At 57.9% G+C, this 27,569-nt stretch overlaps 12 protein-coding genes across 12 annotated transcripts; 6 read left to right on the top strand and 6 right to left on the bottom strand.

The window, feature by feature from the left end:
* Nucleotides 1-180: 180 nt before the first annotated feature.
* On the bottom strand, nt 181-2,639 carry B0T15DRAFT_97950 (DWNN domain-containing protein). The gene is made up of 3 exons (XM_062871510.1): nt 2,198-2,639; nt 1,853-2,138; nt 181-1,798 (listed from the first exon to the last, which is right to left on the bottom strand). Exons 1-3 carry the CDS (start codon nt 2,370-2,372, stop codon nt 328-330), a joined length of 1,932 nt encoding a protein of 643 aa, XP_062723883.1. The 5' UTR covers nt 2,373-2,639; the 3' UTR covers nt 181-327.
* Nucleotides 2,640-3,955: 1,316 nt separating this feature from the next.
* B0T15DRAFT_97748 (PRELI-like family-domain-containing protein) lies at nt 3,956-5,265 on the top strand. Its single transcript, XM_062871508.1, has one exon. The coding sequence runs from the start codon at nt 4,117-4,119 to the stop codon at nt 4,831-4,833; it is 717 nt and encodes a 238-aa protein (XP_062723882.1). The 5' UTR covers nt 3,956-4,116; the 3' UTR covers nt 4,834-5,265.
* On the bottom strand, nt 5,151-7,453 carry B0T15DRAFT_97504 (Alpha/Beta hydrolase protein). Its single transcript, XM_062871506.1, has 4 exons — nt 7,149-7,453; nt 6,914-7,089; nt 6,585-6,859; nt 5,151-6,527 (listed from the first exon to the last, which is right to left on the bottom strand). Exons 1-4 carry the CDS (start codon nt 7,345-7,347, stop codon nt 5,468-5,470), a joined length of 1,710 nt encoding a protein of 569 aa, XP_062723881.1. The 5' UTR covers nt 7,348-7,453; the 3' UTR covers nt 5,151-5,467.
* Nucleotides 7,454-8,430: 977 nt separating this feature from the next.
* B0T15DRAFT_97612 (uncharacterized protein) lies at nt 8,431-10,066 on the bottom strand. Its single transcript, XM_062871507.1, has 2 exons — nt 9,777-10,066; nt 8,431-9,713 (listed from the first exon to the last, which is right to left on the bottom strand). The coding sequence occupies exons 1-2, from the start codon at nt 9,862-9,864 to the stop codon at nt 8,515-8,517; spliced, it is 1,287 nt and encodes a 428-aa protein (XP_062723880.1). The 5' UTR covers nt 9,865-10,066; the 3' UTR covers nt 8,431-8,514.
* B0T15DRAFT_523542 (uncharacterized protein) lies at nt 9,997-12,026 on the top strand. Its single transcript, XM_062868693.1, has one exon. The coding sequence runs from the start codon at nt 10,269-10,271 to the stop codon at nt 11,736-11,738; it is 1,470 nt and encodes a 489-aa protein (XP_062723879.1). The 5' UTR covers nt 9,997-10,268; the 3' UTR covers nt 11,739-12,026.
* Nucleotides 12,027-12,035: 9 nt separating this feature from the next.
* B0T15DRAFT_97488 (uncharacterized protein) lies at nt 12,036-13,504 on the top strand. The gene has a single exon (XM_062871504.1). The coding sequence runs from the start codon at nt 12,292-12,294 to the stop codon at nt 13,087-13,089; it is 798 nt and encodes a 265-aa protein (XP_062723878.1). The 5' UTR covers nt 12,036-12,291; the 3' UTR covers nt 13,090-13,504.
* An 87-nt stretch (nt 13,505-13,591) lies between these two features.
* Nucleotides 13,592-15,576, top strand: B0T15DRAFT_390563 (gamma-glutamyltranspeptidase; the record flags this gene model as incomplete). The annotated part of the gene is made up of 4 exons (XM_062864547.1): nt 13,592-13,756; nt 13,808-13,826; nt 13,887-14,236; nt 14,311-15,576. The coding sequence occupies 4 exons, from the start codon at nt 13,592-13,594 to the stop codon at nt 15,574-15,576; spliced, it is 1,800 nt and encodes a 599-aa protein (XP_062723877.1).
* Nucleotides 15,577-15,671: 95 nt separating this feature from the next.
* On the bottom strand, nt 15,672-16,822 carry B0T15DRAFT_97496 (thioredoxin-like protein). The gene is made up of 3 exons (XM_062871505.1): nt 16,401-16,822; nt 16,009-16,318; nt 15,672-15,904 (listed from the first exon to the last, which is right to left on the bottom strand). The coding sequence occupies exons 1-3, from the start codon at nt 16,425-16,427 to the stop codon at nt 15,723-15,725; spliced, it is 519 nt and encodes a 172-aa protein (XP_062723876.1). The 5' UTR covers nt 16,428-16,822; the 3' UTR covers nt 15,672-15,722.
* Nucleotides 16,823-16,935: 113 nt separating this feature from the next.
* B0T15DRAFT_97911 (uncharacterized protein) lies at nt 16,936-18,498 on the top strand. The gene is made up of 4 exons (XM_062871509.1): nt 16,936-16,954; nt 17,009-17,104; nt 17,164-17,701; nt 17,808-18,498. Exons 2-4 carry the CDS (start codon nt 17,094-17,096, stop codon nt 18,291-18,293), a joined length of 1,035 nt encoding a protein of 344 aa, XP_062723875.1. The 5' UTR covers nt 16,936-16,954; nt 17,009-17,093; the 3' UTR covers nt 18,294-18,498.
* Nucleotides 18,499-18,703: 205 nt separating this feature from the next.
* On the top strand, nt 18,704-19,987 carry B0T15DRAFT_490695 (CoA-transferase family III domain-containing protein; the record flags this gene model as incomplete). The annotated part of the gene is made up of 2 exons (XM_062866702.1): nt 18,704-18,764; nt 18,846-19,987. 2 exons carry the CDS (start codon nt 18,704-18,706, stop codon nt 19,985-19,987), a joined length of 1,203 nt encoding a protein of 400 aa, XP_062723874.1.
* A 1,133-nt stretch (nt 19,988-21,120) lies between these two features.
* Nucleotides 21,121-24,287, bottom strand: B0T15DRAFT_523534 (Dynamin central region-domain-containing protein). The gene is made up of 6 exons (XM_062868692.1): nt 23,909-24,287; nt 23,708-23,842; nt 22,223-23,612; nt 21,894-22,164; nt 21,747-21,831; nt 21,121-21,649 (listed from the first exon to the last, which is right to left on the bottom strand). Exons 1-6 carry the CDS (start codon nt 23,968-23,970, stop codon nt 21,481-21,483), a joined length of 2,112 nt encoding a protein of 703 aa, XP_062723873.1. The 5' UTR covers nt 23,971-24,287; the 3' UTR covers nt 21,121-21,480.
* Nucleotides 24,288-25,150: 863 nt separating this feature from the next.
* B0T15DRAFT_482913 (WD40-repeat-containing domain protein) lies at nt 25,151-27,229 on the bottom strand (the record flags this gene model as incomplete). Its single annotated transcript, XM_062866134.1, has 5 exons — nt 25,151-25,262; nt 25,327-25,471; nt 25,537-26,017; nt 26,071-26,498; nt 26,563-27,229. 5 exons carry the CDS (start codon nt 27,227-27,229, stop codon nt 25,151-25,153), a joined length of 1,833 nt encoding a protein of 610 aa, XP_062723872.1.
* Between the last annotated feature and the right edge of the window lie 340 nt (nt 27,230-27,569).

Genomic DNA, 27,569 nt, shown 5'->3' with positions numbered 1-27,569 from the left:
AAACCCAGACGACAGAAGGCCCATCCACTCTCATGCCAAACGCCAACGCCAAGAATAATGCCGCCAAGTGACTCAAGTCCTCCCTAAATAGCGTCTAAGTGTCAGATGAAACGTCATCCCGAAGCGGCTGGGGAACAGAAACGCCGCTCCATTGGACCCCCCAGCCAGTTGTAACCCAGGTGACATGGCATCCCGTATATACTGTTTGTCGGCCCAGCTTTGTGTCAACAGCGGTGCGGGTCAGACATGGAAAGGTACTAGTAGTTATGTATGCATTGTCGACGACTTCGTACGGTCGGTCAGGATTGCTTGCGAATCCACTCCTCCTCATAGCTCCCTGTAATCGCTCGGCCGGACCCGGCGCTGACGATTCTGATGCCGATGGGGGTTCACCGGCTTGCGGAAGTAGGCATCCTCTTCGTCAGCGGGCTGATATGTGAAATTCGGGTGCTGTTGCTGGAAAGCCGGCCCTTGCTGCTGGCCCTGCTGGGGTCCGCCGCCATATCCGCCGCCCATGCCCATTCCCATGCCACCATGCATCCGCGCGCCGCCGCCGTTCATGTCCAGGCCGCCCATGTCTCCACCGCCTGGGCCAACCCATCCGCCGTTGTTGTACCCTCCGGGGCCGGCCATGCCGTTCATGCCGCCGAATCCGTTCGCGCCCATGCCCATCATGGGATTCATCATGGGGTTCATCATAGCCATGTTCATGTTGGGCATGCCGCCCATGGGACCGAAGTTGCCGGCCATCATGGGCATCCCAGGGAACATCATCGGCATTCCGCCCATGGGACCGATGCCGGGCATTCCGCTCATCCCGGGCATACCTGGCGCCATGCCAGGCATCCCAGGCATCATTTGCCCCATCATATTTTGTTGCTTGACTTCCTGCGCCTTCTGCATCGCTTTTGGGGCTTTAGGTATCTTCGGGTTCTCTAAGGCGTCCTCCGCCGCACGCTTCTTGGAAACCTGGGTTTGTTCTCCTGCCGTAGTAGAAGTCGAGGTAGGTGTTGTCCTTTGGCCTGCTTGTGTCGTGGCGGGCGCGGCAGCTGCAGGCGATGGCGATTGCGACTTTGTCTTCGTGGCTTCTGTTTTGCCGTCGACGGCTGTCTCTCCGTCGGCGGCCACCGGCGAGTCTTGCGCTGCGGCACTCCTGGGGCTCCTGGAACCCTCCTTTGCCTTACCGTCCTTCTCGGCAAGAAACGCCTTGATTCTCTCAACAGCCTCCTCGTCCGGTTTTAGATCATCGATGAGGACGCCCTCTGTCTTGCAGCTCGGGCAGATGAAGTCGCTCTCAATGAGAGCATTAGTGATGCAATCATTGCAATACGTCTTCTCACAACACGGAGTCTTCATTGGCTCTAAGAACATTTTGTTGTCCATGGGGCACTCCAGACCTCGCTCCCGGATTTCCCTATCCTCCTCGGCACTTGCCTTTTGAGCGGTAGGGTTCACTTTGGCTTTGGCCTGGAATTGCTCCCAAGCGGCCTTATCAGGCTCAGCGATCACGAACTCTCCGTCTGCATTAACCATAATGCCAGAGGGCGCCTTGGAGTCAGCGCCATCGCCGTTCTGGCCGAGCGCCGTGGCCTTGTCCACTGTTTTGAGGAACGACCTGGGAATGCCGGTTGTTCGCTTGACGCGCGGACGGTTGTCATAATCTGGGTTGTCGTTGGTAGGGCAGAGCTGGATCCAGTGCCCCTTCTCACCACAGCGGTAGCAGATATACCCTTGAGGTGGGTCATGGTCTGGCACATTTGTCGGCTTCTTGGGGCCTCCCTTGGCCACGTATTGTTGCCTACAGCGGTTTGTTAGTATTCAATGCTGGTTGAAGGGGTAGAAGGGGGCGTACGTAGCCATCTCCTCTTCGCGGGACGTGAAGTTCTCAGTCTGTGCCTGGAAGACTGCCGCCATCTTCTCCTCCTCCGTCATGGCACTGCTTAACTTAGCTAGTGTGTTAGACTGCGTCTTCGCGACTGGTTTTGCGATGTGTTCCCGACGAGACGAGTTCTTCGCATGGACGGGCATCTTTCCAGACACATATCGGGCAGCCCCTCCCCTACCAGGAATCTTCGGAGGCAGGCGGCGGGCAATGACGGTAGTGGACCGGGGTATGATGGTCGTATCATCATCGTAAACTGCGTCAATGTCAGTATATGAAAGCCCATTGCGTAACTACAGACCGCAGACCACTCACCCTCCTTCATAGCCTCGTCCGCACAGATCACAAGATCGAAATCGGTTCCATCGCCGAGTCCGCTCCGTAGAATGATTTCACGCTTTAGCTCAAACACAGAGATACCCGTTCCGTCAAACTCCACACGGGTGGGCTCCTTCTGGGACTTGAACTTGAAGAAAACTGACGAAGACATCTTGGTTAATGTCAACTATGCGCTTCACAGCTAGAGTGCTGGGCGATAGTAACTATCGGAAGAAGCAACGCTCAGAGAGCGGGACGCTGTACGTGGATCAGGTGTCTCTCGAAGCCTGTCTCGTGCACTGTGAATGGGGCGAGAAGTGACGTGCTCGCTTGGTTGTTTGTGTTTTTTTTTTTGGTTTCGCTCTGCCGGGATCCCGTTGGGCTAAGCAGATTGTGCTCGTCTCTTCTTCAATCCAGAGACTGGATGATACTTAATTCTGATTTTGTAGAGCAGACAAAAGCGCATTTATGAATGGAGGTTTAGCAACAATAGAAAGGAAAGTACAAAGACCCCTTGCGAAACTCTGGTGCCGCCTATTGAAAGACTGGGCGAATAGTGGAATCGCGATTGACTTCCATCGAGAATAGCACCACCCACGGCCAGCAACTCAGATCACCAAGCAAGACGCCAAATATTAGGCTTGAGTCAAGCGGCTGAGGACCTCGGCAACGATGCGACGAGTGTTGTACGACGATCTGTGATGGATTAGGTAGAGTCGACGTGACAAAAATGTCCCGAAAGTCGGTCACTGTGCTTTGTCTTGATGGGAGTGGCGAAAAAGCAACGTATTGAGAAGATGGTATCCAGAGCCGCTGCCTGGTATAATCGTGTCGCACGATTGCAATATGCGCGATGCTTTGATGTTGAGCGATCGGGGTACTGAATGTCGTGGTTGCAAGAAGAAGAATGAGGAATGAGGAATGAGTGTTGGCGGAGCCTGGAGTTGCCTGCACAAGAGCCACCCAAGTGGCCTGTGCGCACGGAAGTGACTAAGCAAGTGGAATACCTGCATGCACATGACCTGTCATGTGACCAAAAGTCAACTATGCCCCCCTATTCGAGTCTCGAGGAGCCACAGGCCCCACATACAACATCGCAGAGCGCTCATAACGCTGGCAACCGTAGTCCCTATCTGAAAAAACAGCTCGGCTTTAATATCAAGAGGTCGACTGGCAAGTAAGAGTCAAATAATACGGACTGTATCGGCCTTCTATGGTTCTTTTTGTTCTCAACAACCTCTCGTCCTCGTCGATATCTTCAATACCACTGGTTTACAACCCTTGAGGTGTTGCAGCTGTTAAGCCATGCGGTACCCGCTGAGGAACACGTGATAATGACGCTCGGCCGGACCATTTCCATCTGCAATCGAGACAGGGCCACTTAAAAGTGCAGCGATTTGGTATTGTACACCCGATGATATCGTCAGAGCTGCTTCCCGTCTCTGGCTCGTTTGGCCACCCATTTTCCCTGGGACAGCTCCCAATTAGACCGATTCATTATTACACCTCCACCCCAGTCCTCTTCAGACTACCTCAAAATCGTGTTTATTTGTCCGTTCGGGCCACCCCAAGCGAACTGTTTCGCCGGAGCTAAGAGCCCATTCGACTTCAAATTAGAGCAAGAGTTGAACGGTCTTGCTCGGGGAAGCACATCTCCAATGTCCAACTCATACCCAATCCGACCGTGAGCTGCATCCTCACATAAATCTCCAAACGCACCACACAGATTGCTTTCATCATTCGGCCGATCTAGCCCCGTGTAACTCGATATTTGCCTTCCCCGCATCATCACCAGCTTGCCCTCGATCCGCCTTATAAGCTCCCCGCGACGCTCCTCGCCACCCATTTCAAGCTGCCTGCCAGGAGTCTGTACATCAACGATAACATCATTCAAATAACACAACAGACGACGCAATATGGTCCTCACGCACACAACCAACCATACTTACTCTCACCCTTTCCCAACCGTCACCCTCGCCTTCTTCCTCCGCTACTGCTCGCCGCAGCTCAACCCGTTCGCCAGCCATGTGCTCAGCACCGACACGATTGAGTCCCGCGTGGACCCGGTTACGGGCCGCCTGCACACGACGCGCATCCACCTGAAGAAGTCGCGGCTGCCGCCCGCCGTCATGAAGCTTTTGCCGTCGAGCCTGACGGGCGGCACGTCGGACAAGGCATCGTACATTCTCGAAACGAGTGTTGTGGACATGCGCGAAGGGTGGATGCAGACCGAGAGCCGGAACCTGAACTTCGTGGGCGTGCTGTCGGTGGTGGAGAGGCAGCTCTACACGGTGCCCAAGAACAAGCCGGCGGTGGAGAACACCGAGGTCGAGACGAAGGTGGTGTTCCGCTCGCGGCTCGGCGACCGCATCCGGGACCGCCTCGGCCAGGCCCAGGCCCAGGCGGAAGCGGCTGCCAACGATGGCGGCGGCGGGTTCTTTGCGCGGCTAGGTGCGCGTGGCGTTCAGCGCAGCATCGAGACACTTGCGTCGACGAAGACGCAGGACCAGCTGGGAAAGAGCCGCGAGGGGATGCGCATCATCCTGGAGAGGCTGCGGCAGACGGGCATTATGGGCGTTCTTGAGCTGAGGAAAATGGCAAGCCAGCGGAGTTCGGAGGCCGTTCCGCATTGAGCGAGGGCATGCCGTCGGCACTTGCGCAATAAAAACCCAATGCTCTAAGGCAGACTCAAAGTTGATGCGTCGGGCCGCACCTCTGGCCACGGACTCGTCATCGGCAGCATCATCGCACTTGCTCCCTTTCGACTACTCGCGCGCCACGATGGGGCTCCTTTTACGCCTTTGGCTTCGAATTATCCTGTCACGTAAAGAAGAGGGTCCTTCTGAGGGAAGTCGGCTCCAGGCTGTCCCTGTGTTGTACATTTACGCCTTTTACCATGTCTTATATCTTTTAGCACGGCGTATCGGATACCTGTTTGATGTCAGCGCGATTTAACGAGGGAATTACGCTCATGAACACCGGCCACGGGAAGGAAAACTTGGGGTGTTATGGAGAGGAAGGCATTATGCCCGGTTCCACTCTTTGTATGATAGTGACATTATAGATGTTATTGGGGTCTTCAGCCTCGACGGATGGTTTCGACGAGGAAGGGCACACAGAACGGGATGGACAAGTGGACGCAGTCATTACTGGCCATCAATTCAAAGTTCATATCCTTTATTTACTAACTGCCTTGGTAAAGAAGGGCGATGTGCAGACCATTCCTCTATCTACCTGGTGCAGGGATCCAGCGCTTTTAACCTCTACCTACTTCCTACGCCTCCATGGCCGTCCCCCCTTCCGTTTCGTACTCCATCCCTGCGGCGCGGTCCCCTTCCCCAGCGGCTGCGTACTCTGCGGCGTGCCCGGGTCCGTGGTAAAGGGCGTCGTGCAGTTCATGCAGTCCACCCTGCCCAGCATGTACTCGACATGCCTGTACGCCGCGCTCGGCGCATACTGCGGCACCATGTGGCCGGCCAGGTCCACGCCGACGTAGGTCAGGCCGCGCTCCGACACCAGACTGCCAAACACGCCGCCGGCGGCCAGCGTGGCAAGCGTCGAGATGTTATTGTACGGCACGTAGAACGGCTGGTCGGGCCGGGCCTGGAAGCCCGTCTTTCCGCCCCACGTCATGTTCTGGATCGCCAGCAGCGTGCCGTTGGCCAGCAGGATCATGTCCAGCGCGCTGTGGCCGATGATGACGTTCTTGGTGCGGTCGATCACGCCCGGCAGGACCGAGACGGTCGACGGGAGGGAGTTGTCGGTGCCGTTGGCGAACACGCCGTCGGAGGAACACTCTTCCCAGGTGGTGTTCGGCGGCGCGTGGATCGCCGCCTTCACGTCGGCGCGGTCGAAGTACACCTCGGCGCCCTCGGGCAGATAGGAGAAGGAGCCCGGGAAGCCGAGGACGTCCCACAGCAGCGGGCAGGTCGTGGCCACTTGGTAGACGTCGAAGCACGGGTTGAGCAGCGAGATGGCGTCGAAGATGTCCCAGTAGATGTTCCAGCACTCGTCGCGCGTCTTGCCCGTCTTCTTGTCGGTTCCCGGCAGCGGCATCGGGATCGGGCCCTTGGGCGGGTACACGAGGTACTCGGCCAGGAAGTCGGCGTAGCCACACTCCTTCTCGCGGCGCTTGATGTCGGCGCGGAACGTGTCGTTGAAGGGAAACAAGCCGGACCAGTACTCGGTGAACTGCACGACCGGGATCGGCTCCTGGATCTCGTCCCACGTGAGGGACGGGTTGTAGATGGTCATGCCGGACAGACCGTAGTACGTCTGATCCTCAGCATCGAGGAAGGCGCTGGCGATGTACGGGCAGTAATAGCCCCTGTTCCCCCAGTTAGGACAGCCATTCCCAATCTAGCTCCGACGGTGAAAGACTTACGCGTAGGACTCTCCGGCAATGTAGACCTTGTAGCCGTGCATGCCAAAGGTGTCGATGAAGTTCTTCCAGAAGCCCATAAACTGGGCGGCAAGTTCTTTCTCGTTGGTGATGGTCACCGTCCCCGTCGTGAAGCCGGTGCCGATGGGTTGCTCGACATAGACGATGTTGGTCAGGGTGTGCCAGCTCCAGGGGTTCTTGACCGGCTTGTAGGTGCCATACTGCCACAGGAAGGGTCCGTTCTCTTGAAGCAGACCCTCAAAGGACGAGCATCCAGGCTGTGTCCACGTTAGCGGGTGAGTGAGCGAACATGGTGCCAAGAGAAGACTCACGCCACCATTCAGCCAGATCAGGATCTCCTTGTCCGCTGCCGGATTCGTGGAAGGGAAGAACCAGAAGAAGAGGTTATTCTCATCGTCCGGGTCGCTACTGATGGGCAGAAGGCCGGCATAAGACTCGCCCACGTCGAAGTCAACGTCCGGTATGCTGGTTCCATTGACAGCGAATTCTGCACACATGGGGTATTAGCATGACTATCCGGGCCTCTTGAGCTTATCGAGCACTCACTTGTAGTGTTTGCGTTCAGGAACTTGTGAGGCGCAGCTTCGCGATCGAGGAGTGGAGGATGATTCGTTGTCACAACAGCGGGCGTCGCCCTCTTTGCCGCATGTTCGACATGGCGCTTTCCCGCGTGTGCTATACTTCGACCTGCAGCTTCGGCCGTCCCAGACAACACGAGCGTGAAAACAATGCCTGCCCACCTCATCTTGGCCAATGGATGCTGTCCGACCTGTCGTCTGGCATGGGCTTGTAGACAGCACCAGCGGTGTCTTACAGCGGCAGTTTATATGCTCGCACACCAGCGCTCCTAGCTACCTGGCTCATAGGCAGGGCGACCATAAAACAAGTGAACATTTCCTAGGAGAGTGGCAGGAGGAAGGGGAGGTGAGTACTAATAAAATCATATCCATCTTCCAATCAAGCCGTCATCCCTGTGCTCTGACGTCCCTTCCCCGTCCTGCCCCTCTTGGGGAAGCGCACATGAACCAGATCAACGAGAGAGCGACATATTAAATGCATATGCGATGCATTGTCCAATGGGATATGTCGTATGCAGAAGGTCAGGGTGCAGACCGTAGCCCAGCTCCATGCGCGATGCCACCGCGGGTGAATGAGTCTCGTTCTGCACCTACCCGTCCAGGAAGTTTCCCGCGGCGAGCAGTGGATGGGTCCGGTTCTGTGGTGAATCATGGACAAGGTCGTAGATAAGAACAGGCGGGGGCGGGATCCAATTACAAGGTCTTCAGTCCAACTACCCACCTAGGTACCTTACACAGCATCCATGTTGCGGGTGTCGGGAAGTCGGAGAAATCCACGCCAACAATGGCCAAAACACATGGAAACGGAACCCTGTGGAGACAATTGCATCTGACTCGAGGAAGAACACAAGAGCAGCAAAGCGTAACGAGCACAAAAGGCTCGGCACCAAGATGGCACGGGAACGGCGGAAGTCGGATTGGAACGGTTCCATGCAAAATGTGCCGATCGAGCGGACGGCAGCTGGAGACCGTCCGCCTACTGTAGACGGCCAGACGGCGTTGAGGAAGGTGCTGCTGGGCTGCCAAGGACAGGGCTGGGGCGCTGTCCGGATTAGGGAGGTGGATGAGTTAACCATCCCGCCTGATTGGGCAAGCACCCGGCAGGCAGTTGGAGCTTGGGGCCCTGGGGGCCGAGCGATTGCGGGCGATTGCGGACGGGAGGGATGAACGAGTTGCAATGCTGTATGACGAGGCTGCGGACACGGCGTCGGTTCAAATGTCGGTAGTCGGTACCGGTAGTCTTGATCTATGTATAGGGTATTGGGTCTATCGTTTCTCAATGTCGTACTGTACATACCTTACTTTTCAAGATGTTTCTCACACGGAAGAGCACATCACTTGCCCTCTTTCCCAGCAGCCACGGCAGCAGCCGCCTCCTCATCGGCAATGAGGGCCTGGATGTCCTTATTGATCAGCCAAGTTTGAACGCTCTCCATGACCTTCCCCAGCGTCTCTCCGCCTCGCAGCACGTCCGGAAGATTGTGTGCATCCAACCCGCTCCGATGGTCAGTACACCGGTCCTGCTGGTATTGATATGTCCTGATCTTGTCTCCCCGCGTGATTTGATTATTTGCTAGTACGCTGCTGCGCAATTGGCGTGCCATTTCCTCCCTCGCCTCGCGCCTCTGCTGTGCGATCCTCGAGCGCAGCAGTCTCCAGGCGCTGGCGCGATTCTGTTGTTGCGACCGCGAATCCTGCATGCTGACCGTGGTGCCCGTGGGTATGTGCGTCAGCCGGATGGCCGACTCGGTCTTGTTGACGTGCTGCCCGCCCGCGCCGCGGGCCCGCATAGTCTCGCTGCGCACCTCGGTCGGGTCAATGTAGAAATCGCTTTCCGGGTTGTCCCAGTCAGCCTCCGACTCCGAGGTGCCGTTCTCCGGGAACGAGGGGAGCACCCAGACGGCAACGGCGCTCGTGTGTGTCCGCCCGCTCTTCTCGGTGGCGGGGACGCGCTGGACACGGTGCATGCCTGCCTCGCCGCGGAAGGTCCCATACGCGCCTGGCTCTTGAATCTCGAGCACCGCTTCTTGCAGTGCAATCTCGCCCTCTGAGCCCGTCTGGCCATCGCTGTCTGAAGCCTCGTACTTGACTGTCCGCGTGCGATAGCCCTTGTTCGAACAGTACGCCTTGTACATGTGGAAGAGCGAGTCGGCGAAAAAGCGGCCCTCTGTGCCTCCAGGTCCAGGACGGATTTCGAGCAGGCAGGGCATGTCGGCGAAGGGGTGCTTGGGCGTCAAGGCGACCGAGAGGTTACGGCTCGAGTCGGCAAGCTGGGCGTGTGTCGCCTCGAGATCATCTTTGGCCAGTTCTCGTAGCTCCGCATCGTTGGAGTCTAGCAGTCCCTGTAGCTCGCGAAGCGCCTCCTTCGCCTTTTCAAACTGTTGCAGCGCGCTGGCAATTCTGGAGATCTCGCCCGCACGCTTCGCCTTCTTCGGGTCGAAGTCCTTCGCCAAAGCCGCGCTCAATTGGTCATGTTCGGCGGCGAGTCTCCGGGCGCGCTCGAGAAGGGCAGGTGGAAGCTTGATTGACGATTCTGATAAAGGAATTTGGTCAGCTTGGACAATTGCAAATTGATTGCGGATGTAGGACAACAAACCTGTGCTCGATCTACGAATGAAGTGGCAAATGCCAGTGCGTGCCAGCGACCGCGCACAGTTCCAACACACCCATGGTGCCGTCAGCATTCTTCCAAGGCACCGGGTGATGTGGCGTTGTTGGCTGCGGGCAGCAGACGAGACTGGAATCACGTAGGTAAGGTAGGGACGGATGTAGGTATATAAGAAGCTCAGGGACCCTCTTCATCGCTATCCTCGAGTCTTCCTTTCATCACCAATTCTTAAGCTGAACCCAAGTCCTTATCAATTTTGCCGGATATCTCCGCCTGCCCATCCAGGCAATTGCCAAGACAGCTTTCTTGAAGTGCCCCTCCCCCACATTGTGACACACTGGCCTACAAGTGAGTCGAGTGTCTGTCATTCAGTTGAGACCTTGAGTGAGTCACCACATTGCGGAAGCATTCTCGGTCTGCCTTCGAGCCTATCGCACCACGACCTGGGTCATAGAACGCAAAGACAACACACACACAATCATGGCGACACACGTCAACGCCGCGGCTCTCTCTGAGTCTCCCGTACCGCAAGACGCACAACCAAAACAGCAGACCAAGCAGACTGTTGACCCTTACAATGTTCAAGGCGAGGTCGACGAGAATGGCGTGGTCCAGGCGATCGATTACAACAAATTGGTCGAGGACTTTGGGACAAAGAAGATCGACGACGAGCTGCTCGCGCGCTTCGAGCGCGTGACCGGCAAGCGACCGCATCACTTTCTGCGGAGAGGCATCGTCTTCTCCCACCGAGACTTTGAGCTCATCCTCGACCGGTACGAGCGCGGCGAGCCGTTTTTCCTGTATACCGGCCGGGGGCCTTCTTCGGATAGTGTCCATGTCGGCCACACGATCCCGTTCGAATTCACGAAGTGGCTCCAGGACACCTTCGATGTGCCTCTCATCATCATGCTGACGGACGACGAAAAGTACCTGTTCTCAGAGAAGAGAACCATCGAGGAGGTTCAGGGGTACTGTAATAGCAACGCCAAGGACATCATCGCCATTGGCTTTGACCCAGCCAAGACCTTCATCTTCTCGGACTTCGACTATGTTGGCGGCGCTTTCTACCGGAATGTTGTCCGCCTATCCAAGCACATCACCCTCAACCAAGCACGCGCCATTTTTGGGTTCAACGACAGCACAAACATCGGTCGTATTCACTTCGGCAGCATCCAGGGCGCGACCTCTTGGGCCTCTTCGTTTCCTCACATATTTGGGGACAATGAGGCAGAGACGGTGGGGATACCCGCCCTCATCCCGTGCGCCATTGATCAGGATCCATACTTCCGCATGACTCGCGATGTGTCGGCCAGGTTAAAATATCAAGGCAAGCAGTATGCCAAACCATCACTCATTCATGCCTTGTTCCTGCCAGCGCTGCAAGGGCCGGGCACGAAGATGTCGGCGTCCATTGACGAGTCTGCAATCTTCATGCGGGACACGCCAAACCAGATTAAAAACAAGATCAACAGGTATGCTTTCTCGGGCGGCCGCGTGTCGCAAGAGGAGCACCGGCAATTCGGCGGCGACACCAGCGTCGATGTCGCCTTCCAATACCTGCGCTTCTTCCTGGAGGACGATGACGAGCTCGAGAGGATCCGGGTGGCGTACGAGAAGGGGGAGATGTTGACGGGCGAGCTCAAGGCCATCTGCATCGAGCAGTTGCAGAAGTACGTGGCCGGCTTCCAGGAAAGGAGAGCGAAGGTGGACGACGAGACGGTGAAGCTGTTCATGGAGAGGCGGCCTCTGAAGTGGGGAGGCAACCCGCGGGCACCGATAGTAGTGCCCAAGGTTGAGAACGGCGAGGCGGGTGAGGCGAAGGAGGATGGAGAGGGCAAGATGACCAAGAACCAGCTTAAGAAACTGGAGAAAATGAGGCAAGCGGAGGCCAAGAAGGCACAGAAGAAGGCGGAGAAGGCGGAACAAGCGGCTGCCAAGGCGACCGCGTGAGCGGATGCGTGTCGAGGGAGGGTATACCACGTTGTCGTGTAGAATCTCATGCCGTTTATTAGCGAGAGGCTTGTGATCTCGAGCGGAATCAGATCAGATAGATGCACCCACCGCGAGCCATAATCGTGACTCCACTTGATCCTAAGCGAATGGAGTTTGGCCAGAGGAGAGAAGCACATACGGTGCAGATTCGGAAGAGCAACACTGGTTATCAGGCATGAGGCGTACTGCGTCGTCGAGTTGCCTATAAGAGGCAGCAGTGCGGGAGATGTCTATGGGGCCCGGGCCTTCGTTACAACTGTGAAGCCTCACCGGCTCACCTCGCTGAGTCCCACCACCCTTACCCCCCGGCCCTTATCCCCACTTACATGCCGAGTCATAATGATATACCGAACAGAGAGGTGACTCACTCACGCCAGCGTCCTTAATAAGAGCACTAGCACCCACCCGCCATGACATTCACCTTGACCACCCCCACCAAGCCAACTTCTCTCAATCACCTTTACGCCCATCCACCCGAAACGTCTAGTTACCGTCCCTGATCGAAGACAAAATGACCTACCACCTCTACATCACGAACAAGAACTACTCCTCGTGGTCACTCCGCCCGTGGCTCCTGCTCCGGCAACTGGGCATCCCGTTCGTCGAGGAATTCCGCCCGCTCACCTCGGGCTCTTTCCGGCAGCCGCAATGGCTCGAGTTTTCCCCCGTCGCCCACGTCCCGTGCTTGCACGTCCTTCCTCCTACTTCTTCATCATCTTCTTCTTCTTCTTCTCCTTCGGGGAATGAAAAGGAAGAAAAGCAGGAAGAGAAACTCGTCCTGTGGGAATCTCTCGCCATCGTGGAGTTCCTCGCCGAGCAGCACCCGGACAAACCCGTGTACCCCTCCCGGGAGGCCAGTCCGGTCGCGCGGGCGTGGGCGCGGTCGGCGGTGGCGGAGATGCACGCCGGTTTCGCCGCGCTGCGGCAGGAGATGGGCATGAACATCGGGATCCGGGTCGAGCTGAGCGGCGCCGCGTTTACGCCGGCGCTGGTGGCGGACTTGAAGAGGGTGGATGAGCTGTGGACCGAGGGACTCAGGAGGTTTGGCGGGCCGTTCCTCGCCGGGAACGCGTTTACGGCGGTGGATGCGTTCTACGCGCCCGTGGTGCTGCGCCTGCAGACGTACGGTGGCGCGTTGGAGCGCATGGGCGAGGAGGCGAGGGGTTATGTGCAGAGGATGCTGGAGCTGGACGGGATCAGGGAGTGGGTGGAGGAAGCGCTCAAGGAGACGGGGAGGGAGGTGCTGCATGATGCGGAGAATGTGGAGGGCGAGGGAAGGAGGCTGGTTGCCGACTTGAGGGCGAAATGAGTTCGGGCCAGCAGTCATCAGTCAGGCAGCATTTCAGGAGCAAGCTACGCGAATCAAGTCAGGGCCTCCGATTCAGTAGTGGTACTGGTGCAATTGATTCATGGATAACGAGGTAGAAAGGCCGCGGTGTTTCTCAGTTCTCTGAGCCCGTAGAGCAAGTGAAACCAGAAGAGAAATAGGCGGAAACTGTCAATAACCGAAAAGGGGTCCATATTGGCCCGGTGCCCCGTTCCCCAGCACGCCCCGCGTCATCTCGCAGTGAAGTTGCCGGCCCGGCCCTCGGCTCCCCGCGGTCTCCACAGCACTGTACTTCCGCTCAGAGGGCGGGGGTCGAAGACTGAAAGGAGGGGGATGCCGCACCCGGCCGGCTATCGGTCGACGATCATACAAGGGGGGAATGGCCATGATAAGTTATTTATACCAACACTTACACTTCCCAGTTGCCAATCGCCCTGCATACTTCCTTATTAGAAAATTATCGACCCAGGCCTCAAGACTCAACATGCCTCTCACGACGCCATCCGTGTTTCCCCCGCCGTCCGCCGAGTTCATCAAGTGGCCGAGTCGGAGGAGCGTCGTGCACAGCACCAAGGGCATTGTGGCATGCACGCAGCCCCTGGCGGCCAAGTGCGGCATCGACATTCTCAATGCCGGGGGCAATGCTGCTGTAAGTGGCCGTCCCGCATACCCGCCAGAGCCAAGCTGACTGCTTCCGTAGGACGCTGCCGTGGCCGTAGGTATGGACTGGTGCTCTGACAACACAAACTCAACCTGGAATCCATGCTGACAGGCCCCAGCCGCCGGGCTCAACATGACGGAGCCCTGCTCGACGGGCATTGGCGGCGACATGTTCTGCCTGTACTACGACGCCAAGACCTGCAGCGTGTCGGCCCTGAACGGCTCGGGCCGCTCGGGCGCCAAGTGCACGCTTGAGACGATCCGAAAGAGCCTCGGCGTGGCCGATGGTGTGGTCGGCGAGATCCCCATGAGCAGCGTCCATGCCGTCACCGTCCCCGGAGCCGCGGCGGGCTGGGTTGACACGGTCGAGCGCTTCGGCAGCGGCAAGCTGAGCCTGGAGCAGATCTTGGCGCCAGCCATCGAGCTGGGGGAAAAGGGGTTCCCCGTGTCCGAGGATGCCGCCTTCTTCGTGAGCAACGCGACACCACTGTTAAGCTCAAGCCCCTGACATTCCAGCGCCTGACTCCTCTCTCTACTCTCTAGTGGCAACGCTCCGAGCAGATCCTCCGCAGGGCATCACCAAACTTTGCCGAGATGCTGAAGGCAGACCCGTCTGCACCGGACGGTGTTCGTGGCCCGCGAGCAGGGGACATCATCAAGCTGCCCAACCTGGCCCGCACCTTCCGCACCCTCGCCACCGAGGGCAAGAAAGGCTTCTACTCGGGCCGCATCGCCGACGAGATCATCAACGTCGTCCGCGACCTGGGCGGCCACCTCGAACTCGCCGACCTGCAACACCACCTCGAGCAGGGCAGCGAGCCGGTTGACCCCATCTCTCTCGAATTCCGCGGGCAGGGCACGGGTTCTTCCGGCGTCGAGCTCTGGGAACACCCTCCCAACGGCCAAGGCATCGTCGCGCTCATGGCGCTGGGCATCATCCAGGAGCTGGAAACCCAGGGCAAGATCCCGACCTTCACCGCCGCCGACCACAACACGGCGCCGTATCTGCACGCCATCATCGAGGCCCTGCGCATCGCCTTCGCGGACGCCTCCTGGTTCGTGACCGACCCCTCCACGACCGCCGTGCCGACGTCCTCCCTCATCTCCCAGCCTTACCTCGCCCAACGCGCCGCTCTCTTCGACCCCGCTCGCGCCAGCGACATCCTGCGGCACGGCTCGCCGGCCCTGCGGTCAAGCGACACGGTCTACTTCTGCGTGTCCGACGCGCAGGGCAACGCCATCTCCTTCATCAACTCCAACTACGGCGGCTTCGGCACAGCCATCGTCCCGCGCGGGTGCGGCTTCACGTTGCAAAACCGCGGCGCCAACTTCAGCCTCGACGCGGCCCACCCCAACGCGCTGGGCCCGCGCAAGCGGCCCTACCACACCATCATCCCGGGGCTCGTGACCAACCTGTCGGACGGGTCGCTGCACTCCGTCTTCGGCGTCATGGGCGGCTTCATGCAGCCGCAGGGCCACGTGCAGGTGCTGCTGGGCCAGCTGGTCGGCGGGCTCAACCCGCAGCAGGCGCTGGATGCGCCGCGCGTGTGCATCGGCAGCGGCATGGCCGACTACGGGGACGTGTACGACCGGACCGTGTACGTGGAGGAGGGCATGCCCGAGGAGACGGTGCGGGGCCTGCGCGAGCTGGGCCACAACGTGCAGGTGCTGCGAGGGTGGGGCGGCAAGGGGAGGCAGATGTTTGGCCGCGGGCAGATTATACGCTGGACGGTGGACGAGGTCGACGGGACCGGCGTCTGGTCGGCGGGGAGTGACATGAGGGGCGACGGGGCTGCGTATCCGGCGTGATAGGTTAGCATTAAGATGAAATCAGGCAGATCAGATAAAGTAGAGGGGGGAATATGGTTACAGTTCTAACATGCCATGGGCCGTGGTATCGTTGGGTTCCGTAAATATAGTATACACAACCGCTGAGCTTGCAGTAGTTGGCACTTCTATTCCTTCGTCTCGCCCTCCGCTTGCTGTCCCTCCTCCTTCAGCACCACCCCCTTCTCCTCCAACAGCTTGGCCAGCTCCCCGTTCTGGTGCATCGACACGATGATGTCGCACCCGCCGACGAACTCCTTGTCGATATACAGCTGGGGAATGGTCGGCCAGTCGGAATACTCCTTGATGCCTGTTCGGAATTTGTCAGCACCAGTCCATAACACTTTCTCTCATACCTCAAACCAGCCCAAACACTTCCGGGGAGAAGCGGGGGAAAAGAAAAAAGGAACATACCCTGCCGTAGCTCTTGGTCCTCCAGCACGTTGAAGGCGGCGAACTTATTCGGATCGACCCCCTGCAGCCCTAGCACCTGGATGCTCGCGCGCGAGAAGCCGCACTGGGGCGTCTCGGGCGTGCCCTTCATGAAGAGGACGACGGGCGCCGAAGCGACCGCCTTGTCGATGGCCTGGCGGACGGCGTCGGAGAGCAGGCGGCGCTGTGATGCGAGCGAGAAGAGAAAGCTGGTAGCGGGGGCCGGGTGGGAGAGGGGTGTTGGGCGGGCGGCCGCGAATGCGCTCGACCGGGAGGCGGTTTGGCGCACTGCCTGTTGAAGGTAGTACTAGTAGTTAGTAAAGGCGTTTTATTCTTCAATTTTAGTCGGCTTCCGGTGGGATTTGAAGGCTTACCCTTGAGAAGATCGTTCGGGAAAACATGGTGGTGGTTCTGGTAATAGTGTCGTGAAGGGTGGTTGAAAGATGGAATCGGAGACGGCGAACAGGGTGCTGCTGATATCGCGACTTTTTTTGGTCGATTGGTAATGATGTCAGGCGGGGAGGTGAAGGACTTGGGTAGTAGGGTTAGGGGCAGATATGATTGCAACAGTCCTCTATCTCGGGTGCAATCCCAACCCTCAATATCGTACCTCTCGCTTCCAACCACACAACATCTTCACAGGCTCATCGTCCTCAGTTTGTATCATTAATCCAGCGCGTCCAGGTCCACGGGAGTGTGGAAAGGCAGATAATGACGGTAGCCGTCTGACGGGGATGACCGTGGGTCGTCGATAGGAAGCAAGATCAATACATCTATTCATCCTGCTCGTCTCAGCTCTTGGCATTTACCAAAATTGGTTCTGATAACTACTATGCCCAAACGGGGAACCACCTGTTGACGGAACCTCGGGAGTTTGTTGGACCTACACAGTAACATTCTATAGGGCTGGCAACACATAGCTTATTAGGTAACTCTTTCAACTCGATGTGTTCGCTCACTCGCTCGCTCAGACTCAGATTAGCCCAACATCACCAGCCCCTGTTTGCTCCCATCACTCACAATCGATCGATCTTAACATACCAATTTTACTACTCCCTTGATTCGACATGGCCAGCCTGTAAGTCCTCTGTTACGCCCCCGTCAGTCTCCGCCGTCCGCTTACACACCTCCTCCTAGCCTCGCCATCGGCTGGCATTTTTTCCAGCGCCAGCTGCGTTCACTGCCCGTACCGACCACGTCGTACGAGGGACGCACCGTCATAGTCACAGGCGCCAACGGCGGCCTGGGGCTCGAAGCGGCGCGCCACTTTGCGCGTCTGGGCGCTGCCCGCGTCATTCTTGCCTGCCGGCGCACTGACGCCGGGGAGGCGGCCAAGGCCGACATTGAAAAGACCATCATCGCCAGCACCGACAGCAGGTCCGCAGCAACGGCGATCGAGGTGTGGCCTCTCGACCTCTGCTCCTTCGACAACGTGCGGGCCTTCTGCCGGCGCGCGGACCGAGAGCTGGCGCGGCTGGACGTGTTGTTGGAGAATGCGGCTGTGCTGCACACGGAGGGATTCAAGATGGCGGAGGGCTACGAGATGCAGGTGACGACCAACGTCATCTCGACGTTCCTGATGGTGCTGATGCTGCTGCCGTTGATGCGGCGGACGGCGGCGAGGTGGAATGTCGAGACGGCTGTCACAGTCGTGGCTAGTGAGGCGCACTTTCTCGTGAGTATACGTAGACACCTCCATGCACTACATCTATCTAGAATCAATCTTGCGCAGTTATCATCTAAGATTTGGTTAACTAACCAGGATTTTTTTTCATGGATAGACTAAGTTCGTGGAGAAAGACCAGCCTCGCATCTTCGAGTGCTTCCGCCCCGGTGGCGCCGAGTACGATCGCTACGGCACCACCAAGCTGCTGGACATTCTAATCGTGCAGGAGCTGGCGGAGCGACTGGACGCGGCGAGTGCCACCGGCAGTCCTGTCGTGGTGAACACGGCAAACCCCGGGCTATGCAAGTCCAGCCTATTCCGGGATCTGCCCTGGTATGCGCAACCCCTCTTGGCCGGCGCCATGCTCCTGCTTGGGCGCACGCTGGAGGAGGGCTCGAGGGCGCTGATGGCAGCGGTCGCTGGGGGCAGGGAGAGCCACGGCAAGTACGTCGACAGCAGCAAGGTGGACCATCCCAGCGCCTTTGTCCTGTCCGAGGCGGGCAAGGCGGTGCAGAAAAGGGTGTGGGATGAGCTGACGGAGATATTGGAGGGCATTGAGCCGGGCGTCACGGCCAGGTTCACGAAGGCCATCCCAGTCTAGAGGGACCTAGTCGGTGGGCTGATTGGGTGGCTTCCTCAGCCGGCTGTCAGCACTTAATCTGGCCAATGCCCGATGCACAAATGCATCCGATCCATCCCACGTGGTATCGAACGGAATACGGCCCAACCCGTTCTCCACCAATCCCCACAACGGGCCGGAAATCCGGAACCTCGGTATCCAAGGCGGACAGGCGGGGCCATCCATGGCACCACCTGCAAGTGCGGCATATCCAATCGACGAGAGGGCCAGGAAGGTAGCGCGATGGAGCAATGCTCTCCGCGCATTCATTCAAACAGGCCGACCCGGCGGACCGCCCCCTAATCTGGCTCATTGATGATACCCAGTGTTCAAACCCCGGGCATTGATTCTCCTCGCCTTTGAGAACCAATCTTTCACCGAAATCCCTCACAATGCCAGGCCAGCCGCCCCTAACCGGGCTCAGAGTCCTCGAGTTCGCTGGGCTCGCCCCAGGTAAGTTCTTCCCCCCTTCCTGGCTCCACCAACTCTCTCCCAGGCGGGAAGCATCCGACCGACTGACCCAGCCAAAACCAGGCCCATTCGCCGGCATGCTCCTCGCCGACGCAGGCGCCTCGGTCCTGCGCATCGACCGCCCGCCTTCCCTGACGAGCACCCCACCGGCGCCCGACCTCCTCACGCGCCACAAGACCTCGGTAGCCATCGACGTCAAAGACCCCGCGGGCGCCGCCGTCATCAAGCAGCTCGCGCGCCACGCCGACGTGCTCATCGATCCGTACCGCCCGGGCGTGCTCGAGAAGCTCGGACTCGGCCCCGCCGACCTCCTGCGGCTGAACCCGCGGCTCATCTACGCCCGCCTGACCGGCTTCCGCCGCGAGGGGCGCTTCGCCCACATGGCCGGGCACGACATCAACTACCTGGCCGTGTCGGGCGCGCTGGCCCTGTTGGGCCGCGCCGAGCACCCGCCCACGCCGCCGGGGAACCTGCTGGGCGATTTCGCCGCGGGCGCCGTGTTTGCCGTGCTGGGCATCCTCATGGCCCTGCTGGAGAGGAGCCGCCGGTCCGGCAGGGGCCAGGTGGTGGAGGCGAATATCGTTGACGGCGTCAGCTACCTCGCCACGTTTGCGCGCTTTGCCATCCGGACCCACGTCTGGAACCAGCCGAGGGGGCGGAACCTGCTGGATTCCGGCTGTCCGTTCTACGATGCGTACGTGACCAAGGACGGGAAGTGGATGGCCGTCGGGGCGCTGGAGCCGCAGTTCTTTGCCGAGCTCGTGAAGGGGCTGGGCATTGACGGGCAGGGGTGGGAGACGGGACGGAGGAACGATATCAAGCAGTGGCCTGAACTGAGGCGGGTTCTGGAGGAGACGTTTAGGAGCAAGACGAGAGCGGAGTGGGAGAGTGTGTTTGAGGGGAAGGATGCCTGCTGCACGCCGGTTTATGAGTATGAGGAGTTGGCGGTGGATGAGAGTAAGGAAGGGGATCAGAGGCCGGCGGTGACGCTGAGGGAGACGCCGTGGCTGGCTGTGAGGAAGGACGCCTCCGATGTTCGCCATGGCCAGGGACCTGGTGTGGAAGGCGAAGGGTTTCGTGGGTATCCGCTTGAGCCAGGGCAGGGAGGGGAAGAGACGTTGAAGGAGTGGCTGGGTTGGACAAGGGGCCGGCAGTTTGAGGTGAAGGATGGGGGTGTGGTTCTGAAGGAGACGGCCAAGCTATAACAACCAGACTGAGTGAGGGTGGGGTGGGACGATGATGGGACGATGATGGGACACAAACCAGGGAAGTAAGCCCTGTCTCTCCGGTGTACTACATTGATGACGCAGAAAGAGAAATGAGACATGACATTGATACCCTCCATGAACTCGTCCTGGAACACACAAACTTCCATGATTAGGTACTTTTGCCCACCAGGATCAACAAGGACACTCGTCCCTCACCAAACACGTATTGAGACGCAGAGCTGAAACAGACAGAGCAGAAGAGTCAGCTCACCATTACAATGCAATGCACCTGAGAGCGAGCAAGAACGTACAGTTTTCTCAAGCCGAATGTCGCCGTCACATACCACTACGCCGGGCTAGGAGGCGGATTCGGCGATGGTTCTGGAGTGGGAGGATCTTGCGAATTCTGACCCATGGTTTTTTTGGTCGATGGCTTTTTCAAACCCCGCGACTGTCTCTCACGCTCAGCGGTGTTGGGTCCCGGAGCTTTGCTCGAACGGTAGCTGGGAATATGCCCGAGAGCTTTCGGCCCCCCCTTATTCTCTTGGGCGTATCCGGTTTATATCACCACCGTGTGGTTTTCGGTGCGCAGCTGCAGCTCCAAGACAGCCAGCCGCGTCCTATAGAAGCTTGCGACACAGCCATGAGGGCCTCGCTCACCGGCAACCGGAGTTGCGAGCGGCTCCTGCTGGAACGACCCCGACTCGGCGGCCATTCCCTCGGCTCATCCACACCGCACGGCTCTCGCGGGAGATGGCATGCATATAATCCGTACACTACGAGAGCTCGAGCCCAAGCCCAATTGGATGTCGCCCCCGCATTTTATCTCCTTTTCGAGAGATCACCAATGCAGGGTATAAGTGAGTGAATGAGGCTGGCTGGGCCGCCTGGCTGCTGTCCAAGGTCCCGGCGCGGGATGGTGCAGAGGAATAAGCAAGACTCTGATCGAGATAACCTCCCCTTTTTTCACCGCCAATCTGAGCCGTGGCTGCATGCCACACCGAAGACATGCAGCACATTCTTTATGCAGTATTCAAAGCAAACGGGGTCTGTCTAGGTCGGTAGTCTTGCCATTGCGGGCTGGTGAGAAGGGTGACGGGCCTCTCAGCATTGTCTCGGTCTGTCCTCCAGTCCAGTTTCATTACCGGTAGTCAAGCTTCACTTCCACCGGCTGGGATACATCAGACGGGAGATAAAGCAGAAACTGATCTTCATAATCTACGAATGGTATCGAAAAAGGAATAAGGAGCAGATATGAGCATCCCTCTACAGCAGAACTCCCTCCAGTCCGATCCATCATCAGGGTTCTCTGTTACACACACACATCACTTTAACTCACTCCCCCCTCTCTTTCACACCACAGGCATATCCATATCTCGCCTCATCTCATCTCATCTGGTCCCATTCATCAAGTCTCCACTGTGTAACACACACGCGCTTGCTGGCCTCATTCAAATCATGCATACATAACCTGGCAGCCAGACTCGAAACTACTGCACCTGACTAACAATTTCGCTAGCCCTCGACAGCGAGTCCACCATCTGCTGGCACTCCTTCCGGCGACGGATCGTGTAGTCGCTCTCCTTGAGCAGGTCGTCAAGTTCGCTCTGGCGGTACATGTTCTCCAGCAGCTCCTTCTGCATCTCGTCTTTGGTAAAGCTATAGACACGCACAAGCTTATGTTAGCACACAGGAAAGATACCTGGCAATATAGGGGAAAGTGAGACGATGGAAGAAAAAGGCAAGAAAGACGTACCTAACGAGATTCAGCATGATGGCCTTGGGGACCATGTCGATCATGGTGCGCTTGACAATGTTGTAGTAAGACGAGATGAGCAGTTCTGGTAGTCGTCGTCGTTAGTCTTCTTCTCGTCTCCGATGCAAACACGCAGAGTCTACTCACTGATGACTTCAACCTCGATACCCTCACGCTCAGAGAGTGTCCCCGACGCCTTGAGCGTCGGCGGCGGCGGCTCCATGGCGGCAGCCTTCTTCTTGTTCTTCGCGGCAAAGAAGCTGCCGAAGAAGCCCGTGTTCGAACTGTCCGAGTCCGTGCCGGCGACCAGCGTAGGGCTAGCCGCCCGCGCCGGTGTCGAGGACAGGGGCTTGCCCGTCTTGGGGTCGACCTGGACTGGTTTGGATGGGTTGTGCCTTTCGTTCACTATCGCCATGGCCTGTGCTTCGTTTTAGTGTACTGTCAACCATTATTGATGAACACGGAGCAAAACTTACCCGATGCCCATTCAGGAAATCAGGATGCGCCGTATTGATGTAGCACGCCTCCATCGCTACCAGATCCCGTACCAACTTATTCGTCGGCTCCATGGCCTTCTTGAAGAAAGAGATCACAACCGCATGGATCTTCTCCTTCAGCTGCGGGTAGCGCCGGTACAGTTGCTTGCTGAGGAGTTGCGTGAGGATGCGCACCAGCTCGTCGTACACAAGAGATGCGCACTTCAAGCTGGGCTCCTCCAGTCGCTTGATTTGCTGCTTGACGATCAGCTCGAACGCAGTGGTACCCACGAACAGCGCCGGCGAGGAACCGGACGAGTTGTACAGGATCGTGCGGATGTCGACGTCCTTGACCTGATCAAAGGGATCCACCGCCTTGACACCGTTCGAATAGAGCTCGTGGAAGACAAAACTGATTCTGGCGCCGCCCGACAGTTCTGTGCTCGACAACTCCGTGTTGTTGCCGTCCAGCACGGTGCGCCACTCATTGGTAAACTCGGTGATAATGTTGAGCACAATGTTGGCGCTATTCCCAAGCATCGACGGTCCCAGAGACTCGAGCTCCCGCGAGTACTTCTCTAGCGAGCTGGAGATGCGGGCCTTGATATCCGGCAGCGTCTGCTTGATATGCATCATCAGGATAAGGTTGAGCTTGCGGGCGAGATATGGCGTGCCACAGTACGAGCTCTTGTTTCGGTACGCTTTGTGGTTCTCGAAGAAGTTCTTCTCGGCCTCGAGCGCTGCTTGAATGGGCTTCTTATTGTCGATATCCCTTTGCCCACGGTTCACGACAGGGACGTAGCCCAGCCGCAGAGGAATGATGCGCCCAGCCAGAATGTCAACCACATCGGTGCCCTCGTCCATCAAGTCGACCTTGGTGAGCACACCAATCGTCCGCTGGCCCTCGGGGTCCACCTCCCTGGCCAGCTTTAGACCGTCCGAGTTCGCCAGATCAATATTAGCGGCCGTCACGGCCAGAATAATGGCGTTCGATTTCTGAATGTACTTAAGGATCATGTCGCGAATCTGCCTCTCGATATCACGCGGTTGGTCACCGACAGGCACGCGTGTCAAGCCGGGAAGATCGACGAGGGTAAGGTTTAGCACGTTGGGTGAGTAGATGCGCAGGTTGATCGGGGCGGGCGAGATGCCGGCATTCCGGCCAACCTTGGCCTCGGTCTCCCTGCTAATCTCATCGCGAATCTTGTTAAAGTCGTAGAACTTCTGGCCGGGGATGTGCAGGAACTCGCCCCACTCCTCGGTGTTCGCTGCCTTATCGGTGGTGTTGGTGATTTCCTTTTCCACCCCGTTCTGCAGCGGGTTGCCTGGCCGGTTGATGAGCTGGAGGACGAGCGGTCGCCGGGTGACGATACCGGAGCCACGGGGTAAGCTGTCCCAAGTCGCGCGCGCGTTAGTCTGTACAGGGGCGCCCGTGCGGCAGATGCAGGGGACTAGGGCAGGGAGGGGGCGGGGTGAAAGACTCACAAGTCGCGGCCGACGATGTTTTCTAATACCGAACTCTTTCCGCTAGACTGGCTACCGACAACGACTATTTGCGGCAGATCGATAGGGTTGGTGACACCGACAGTGGTGAAAACATCCTGTAACTTGTTGACGAGCCTGTGTGGGGCACATGTCAGTGCCTGAAGAGCCCAAGGGCGACAGCTTCAACATCGAGGGCCGTACTTGATGAGGCCGGGGTCAGAGATGCCACCGGGGGTTGCGAGCGACCCGGACACGTCGCCCATATTTGCTGTGTGTGCGGAAGGGAAAGCGGTTGCAACTGTTGATGTTGGGCGGCCAGGGGGCGGGACGCAACGGGTCAACGCTGGCGGCGAGCGGCGTTGGGTCTGCAATGAACAGTTGGAGGGGTCGTGATACTTTAAAACGCTCGAGCGCTTCGCTGTGCCTGATCGAGAACTTTGAATGTCGTTACCGGGAGGCTATCTGGCTATTAAGAGCTGGCCGTTCGTGGGATGGGATGGGCGGAATCTTTGGCAGTTCGATGGAGGGTTGCAGACCGGTTCCCATATGTCGGTCTTGATGTGGATCTGCAGGCCGCGCAGCCTCCCCCCCAGGCGCATGCAATCAGGGGCCCGCTATTCTGCCGAAGTGTTTCACGTGATCTCACTTACTAGGTACTAGTACCTATACGTACCACATTGTGAAATGTGAACCCCCTGACTCGCTGTCTTCCAACCAGCTTCTTATCTCTGTCATCGCAGTCATCTCGTGGTGGCTGCACAATCCCCAGCGTCACCTTTGCAATGCAAGAACTCAAATCCTGGTCGCATATGCTATGAAACTCACAGGACTACCATATAATGGATTTTTCCTACATTTCTGCCTACCTAGACATGTTGCGTAGTAGCCCGCTCGAAGCGTACGTCAGCTCGAAGCTAAGGTACTCATTACGCAGCATAGCCACCCAGCGGGCAGCGTTAACAATGTGAAATCACATGAGACAGAACGGCACGCGCTCAGTCCCGTGGAAGGGAGCACCTTGGGGATCGTTGTGTTGAGTGGAATAAGCTCGATGCGGTACGAAGACTAAAGCAACGACGTCCGCTATTCTAATGGCCATATCCTAATTCCCGAGACCCTTGCCCACGGTCGCCATTGTATTATCTAATTAGTGCGTCCTGAACGTCGTACACTGCAGTTTCCAGCTATCCATTCGAACCCGCACTCGTCTTGAAGCCAGAGAGGATAGTATAAGCGAAGAACTGAGTGGTAATTCCATGTACCGTGATGAAAGCAATGCACCAAGCCTTGTAAACCAGCCCCGCCATCTCCAAGCTTCGCCGGCCCATGCTCATGACTTGATCCCGTTCGATCCCACAATGACAACTGCGAATATAAGGAAATGGAAACAGAGGGAAGGGAATGAAAAGCACATCCCCGTCTTCCACGATCCGGCCTGCCACGTCAAGCCCACATCTCCTCGGAGTACTGGCTGCCGTTGCTCGAGCCGCGCACAGTTCCGTTAGTGTGCCGGGCTGCTGACGACGCTGTCCTCGCCCGCGCCCTATTAGACCAACTACAGAAACAGGAGCGGTCAGTAACATGAGCATTGGTCCGCCAAAGGATAGTTGCAGACTCACATCTTGATCCTCCCGTCATCTCCGGCTGTGGCATACATACACGGGTCCGCGGGATTCCACGACGGGGCATTGCAGCTGGTGTGATGACCTTCCGCCTCGTGGACTAAGATTCCCGTCGTCTTGTGCCAGATCAAGACACGACCATCTAAAGGCTATGCGTCAGCAAACGCTTTCCCAAATGTGTCTGCTTTGGTTAGGGCACCGACTCACCTTCGCTGCCGGTGATGATGAAGTTCTCATTGGCACCACCGAATTCGCTCCTTATGATAAACTGCTCGACGCTGTGGCCCCGATACTTTTGCACCGTCTCACGGGTCTCCAGGTCGATCAACAGTGCCTCGCTATCTTGCTTGTTCACTAGAAGATACCGCGAGTCGCGGCTTATGCTCACCGAGGTGAGGCGCGTATTGAGGGTGAGGTCGTAGAGGTGCTCCCGCGTAGCAAAGTTGTAAAAGTGCAGGTTATGCCGGTCGTCCATGGCAACCAACCACCGTTGATCAAGTGACAGTGTGAGACCTTCGGCCCGGTATGTTTTGGCCCACGTATGAACGCACTCTCCAAGCAAGTTCCATTGGCAGACCGGCTTCGTCTTGTCGAACGAACCGGTGATGAACGTCTGACCGTCGGCAGCCCATACACAGCTGCTGACGGGCTCCTCGAAGTCGTTGAGAACCCTGAGACACTCACCGTTCTGCAGGGGAGCGTTAGTATGGTGGGCTAGGATCCGTCACCAGAACGACTTACATCGGTATCCCAGAGCTTCGCAACGTTGTCCATACCACAGCTTACCAGCAACTTGCTGTCTGGCGCCCATGCGACATTACCGATACCGCTCCTCTTATGACCATGTAATTCATGCAACAGAGTGAAGTTCTCGGTCTCCCAGATGCAGATAGCCTCGTCCGATCCACAGCTGGCCAGGCGTTTGCCATCCGGAGAAAAACGTACCTGCCAGACTTCTTCAGCCCGCTTAGATGACTCGACCCTCGGACTATATAACTCCATCACCACCTCCGTAGGGAAGTGACTTCTGTCGCACGAATGATCTACATAAAGCGATGGTGGGTTACTCGCGGTGTGAAAGAGACACCGTTCCACCTGGCTGCGTTTCAAGTCGTCCAAGAGAACAGCCAGGCGGCGCTCCGGGAGCATAACCGAAGGTGATATTGATTCTGCGTGAGTAGCGTCAGCCACGCGGCACGAGGACCATCCAGGCGATCCTTCCTCTAAACTTACCTGAGAGCTGTGCTAACAATACCTGCCTCGACCGGCCACCCGCGCCATCCCAGTGGGCCTTAATTTTGAGATCCTCAGCGTCCTGGCACATGAGGAACCTAGAGAGGAGATGTAGAGTCTGGTGCTGTTGCGCACACAAGGGCGTGAGTTCGTTGCGGAGCACGGACAGAGCCTGGGACGTCTCCCGCTGTTCCAGTAACTCCAGAAACTTCTGCTGCCGCAGCCGAAATCTCATCGCGTTGCGGTCCGCTCCGGGAGCCAGCACAAGCCCCTTCCCAGAGGCCTGATCGGGACCCAAAGCGGCATGCCCACATAGCAAACCCTCGGCTCTAGTCCAGTCGCCGCCCAGCACAGCATGCCGGAAGGCAACCACGTCTGGGCTCTCGACTTGAAAACCGCTTTCCTCGCCGACACTGTCCGCCGCCGCATGGTAGCCTAGATCATCCAAGGCCTGTATCAAGATGCGTGTGATCTCCTCCCGGTTGTGGCCAAAGTAGGTTTCCTGCTGGCGCCCACCAGAGCCTCCATTAAGGCGAGAGGAGTGCATGCCGCCTGCCGGCGTCTTACGCGCTGTTGCCGATGGGAACTCGCCGCCGGCCCGGGACCCGTTGGACACCACCCGCGCCGCCCGGCTTGAAGGTTCGCCGTTATCGACTTCCGCGGGCATGTTTCCGCCGCGCCTTCGCTTGGAGTATGAGTGGGAACCCGGGATGCCTAGGGCGTCGCTGTCTACCCCGTCTCCCCCTGTTGTTCTTCTTCTTCGAACTCTGTTCTCCGCCTCCTTCCGAGTATCTGCGCCGGGGCTGCTGTGGATGACGATGACGGAACTCTATCTCCGGAACCAAGCCCAGTGTGGAGGGGAGATGCGGAGAAAGACGACGTCGGGTTCCACAATTGCAGCGGGGGAAGTTGTGAATGTGACACCGAAACTTGGGGCGGCAGGGTCGAGTTCGAAGATGCGGCCGGTGATGGGGTGGGCGGGTTGTCGGGGCCGGGTGGGATGTGGA

The sequence above is a fragment of the Chaetomium strumarium genome, assembly GCF_033439665.1.
Source record: "Chaetomium strumarium strain CBS 333.67 chromosome Unknown B0T15scaffold_2, whole genome shotgun sequence".
Taxonomy (NCBI): domain Eukaryota; kingdom Fungi; phylum Ascomycota; class Sordariomycetes; order Sordariales; family Chaetomiaceae; genus Chaetomium; species Chaetomium strumarium.
Note: the sequence above shows the minus strand (reverse complement) of the source record. Positions and strands in the feature narration are given on the sequence as shown.

Coding starts and splice junctions, on each gene's coding strand:
- B0T15DRAFT_97950 (XM_062871510.1), bottom strand. CDS start 2,372: ATGTCTTCGTCAGTTTTCTTCAAGTTCAAGTCCCAGAAGGAGCCCACC. Junction 2,139..2,197: donor GGACGAGGCTATGAAGGAGG/GTGAGTGGTCTG, acceptor ACATTGACGCAG/TTTACGATGATGATACGACC. Junction 1,799..1,852: donor CGCGAAGAGGAGATGGCTAC/GTACGCCCCCTT, acceptor AAACCGCTGTAG/GCAACAATACGTGGCCAAGG.
- B0T15DRAFT_97748 (XM_062871508.1), top strand. CDS start 4,117: ATGGTCCTCACGCACACAACCAACCATACTTACTCTCACCCTTTCCCA.
- B0T15DRAFT_97504 (XM_062871506.1), bottom strand. CDS start 7,347: ATGAGGTGGGCAGGCATTGTTTTCACGCTCGTGTTGTCTGGGACGGCC. Junction 7,090..7,148: donor CCTGAACGCAAACACTACAA/GTGAGTGCTCGA, acceptor CCATGTGTGCAG/AATTCGCTGTCAATGGAACC. Junction 6,528..6,584: donor ATTGCCGGAGAGTCCTACGC/GTAAGTCTTTCA, acceptor CTGGGGGAACAG/GGGCTATTACTGCCCGTACA.
- B0T15DRAFT_97612 (XM_062871507.1), bottom strand. CDS start 9,864: ATGCTGACGGCACCATGGGTGTGTTGGAACTGTGCGCGGTCGCTGGCA. Junction 9,714..9,776: donor CATTCGTAGATCGAGCACAG/GTTTGTTGTCCT, acceptor TTCCTTTATCAG/AATCGTCAATCAAGCTTCCA.
- B0T15DRAFT_523542 (XM_062868693.1), top strand. CDS start 10,269: ATGGCGACACACGTCAACGCCGCGGCTCTCTCTGAGTCTCCCGTACCG.
- B0T15DRAFT_97488 (XM_062871504.1), top strand. CDS start 12,292: ATGACCTACCACCTCTACATCACGAACAAGAACTACTCCTCGTGGTCA.
- B0T15DRAFT_97496 (XM_062871505.1), bottom strand. CDS start 16,427: ATGTTTTCCCGAACGATCTTCTCAAGG. Junction 16,319..16,400: donor CCCGAACGATCTTCTCAAGG/GTAAGCCTTCAA, acceptor TACCTTCAACAG/GCAGTGCGCCAAACCGCCTC. Junction 15,905..16,008: donor GGACCAAGAGCTACGGCAGG/GTATGTTCCTTT, acceptor AATTCCGAACAG/GCATCAAGGAGTATTCCGAC.
- B0T15DRAFT_97911 (XM_062871509.1), top strand. Junction 17,702..17,807: donor CTAGTGAGGCGCACTTTCTC/GTGAGTATACGT, acceptor TTTCATGGATAG/ACTAAGTTCGTGGAGAAAGA.
- B0T15DRAFT_523534 (XM_062868692.1), bottom strand. CDS start 23,970: ATGGGCGACGTGTCCGGGTCGCTCGCAACCCCCGGTGGCATCTCTGAC. Junction 23,843..23,908: donor TCTGACCCCGGCCTCATCAA/GTACGGCCCTCG, acceptor TGCCCCACACAG/GCTCGTCAACAAGTTACAGG. Junction 21,832..21,893: donor TATCGAGGTTGAAGTCATCA/GTGAGTAGACTC, acceptor GACGACTACCAG/AACTGCTCATCTCGTCTTAC.